We start from the raw sequence: 1,267 nt of genomic DNA, 5'->3' as shown, positions 1-1,267 counted from the left end.
CTGAGAATGATCGTAGTTACATTTGTTGGTTGCGATTGCAAGCGTAGTAAATTTTGTAACTGTTTCTTGTCATCTTTAATCATTTTATTGTCCTTCTTATTGCCTCCTTCATCACTCGCTTGCTTTGCTTGCCTCCCGCATGCTTGTCCTCCGCCATGCTTGCTGAGTTTTCTGCTTTCACTGCTTGTTTTTACGTCTCCGTGTTCATTACTTGTCTGCTATTTGATATCTTATGTTTTGACGATACTGGCTATATGATTTCTGAGTTTAACATATGCTCTCTGGGCGCGTTTCTGTTTCACCTTTTTTATTATTATCAAATCCCCAAAGAACATTAACATGTATAACCTGCGTTCTCCATCTTCTTCGATATTAATCAATGGTTATTTTTTACCAGTTTTCTTCCCGACAGACCTCAGCTTGTCCCGGCAGTCGCTGGCAGCCTCGCAGTTCAGCGCCGGGGGCTTCGGCACGGGCATGGCGGTCAACCCCAACGCCTTCGGGATGAGCGCCGCCTCCGCAGGCCTCTCCCGCGCCGCCTCCCAGCGCAGCGACCGCCGGCGACAGCGCTCCAAGTCCCGCGACCGCGCCGGGTCCCGCCTCAGCCACGCCGGGTCCACGCACTCCCTCACCGGATACGACACCGACAACTGGACCGACCACGACATGGACATCTACGTCGCCAGGAACCCGACTCGCGGGGGGCTCGTGCAGCTCTAGGACCCTCCAGTGCCCTCCAGTGGCTGAGGTCGCGTCCAGGTCCAAAGCTCCCTTATTTTGTTCTCTTTTTGAGGGAGTCTCTTCGTCTGTAGAGCTCGAGCGAGAGTCCTCGTTCTGCCGCAAGCCTCGTGTTCTGTAGATGGAAGGCTACGAAACCTCGGCATTGAAGCCTCTCTACAGCAGCAGGGCGTAGCGGCAACTTAACAACGAAGGCGCTCGCTGCATCATGCTCATGAAATTATACGTGGCACAATCATGGCACCGGATCTGTTCATGGTCCGTTGCTGGCCGTAGAGACATGGCATGCGTCATGAACATAGATCTTGCCCCCGAACTAACGCAAGTTTGCGTGGAGTGCGCACAGTCATACACGCATAATACCCATACCCCACAGTTTTCTACCCAATGTGTGTACCCCAGCCATGTGTTAGCTGTGTTAGGTAGACAGTGGTTGTTCAAGTCGTATTTCGAAGCTCACGTTGTCGTTTTTTCTGTGAATTAGTTGATTTTTTTTTGTATAGTTTGAAGTGCTTGGTATAGCATTTTC

At 51.1% G+C, this 1,267-nt stretch overlaps 1 protein-coding gene across 1 annotated transcript in view; it reads left to right on the top strand.

The window, feature by feature from the left end:
- Positions 1 to 1,034, top strand: part of LOC119586778 — a 57,084-nt gene extending 56,050 nt beyond the window's left edge. The window contains exon 13 of the mRNA XM_037935499.1: positions 413 to 1,034. Within this exon, the coding sequence (XP_037791427.1) occupies positions 413 to 720 (308 nt within the window). The 3' untranslated portion in view covers positions 721 to 1,034. The remainder of the gene's footprint in view (positions 1 to 412) is intronic.
- Positions 1,035 to 1,267: the final 233 nt, after the last annotated feature.

Source organism: Penaeus monodon, chromosome 22, assembly GCF_015228065.2.
Source record: "Penaeus monodon isolate SGIC_2016 chromosome 22, NSTDA_Pmon_1, whole genome shotgun sequence".
Lineage (NCBI taxonomy): Eukaryota > Metazoa > Arthropoda > Malacostraca > Decapoda > Penaeidae > Penaeus > Penaeus monodon.
The sequence above is the reverse complement of the archived record's forward strand: the minus strand, read 5'-3'. Positions and strand labels throughout refer to the sequence as shown.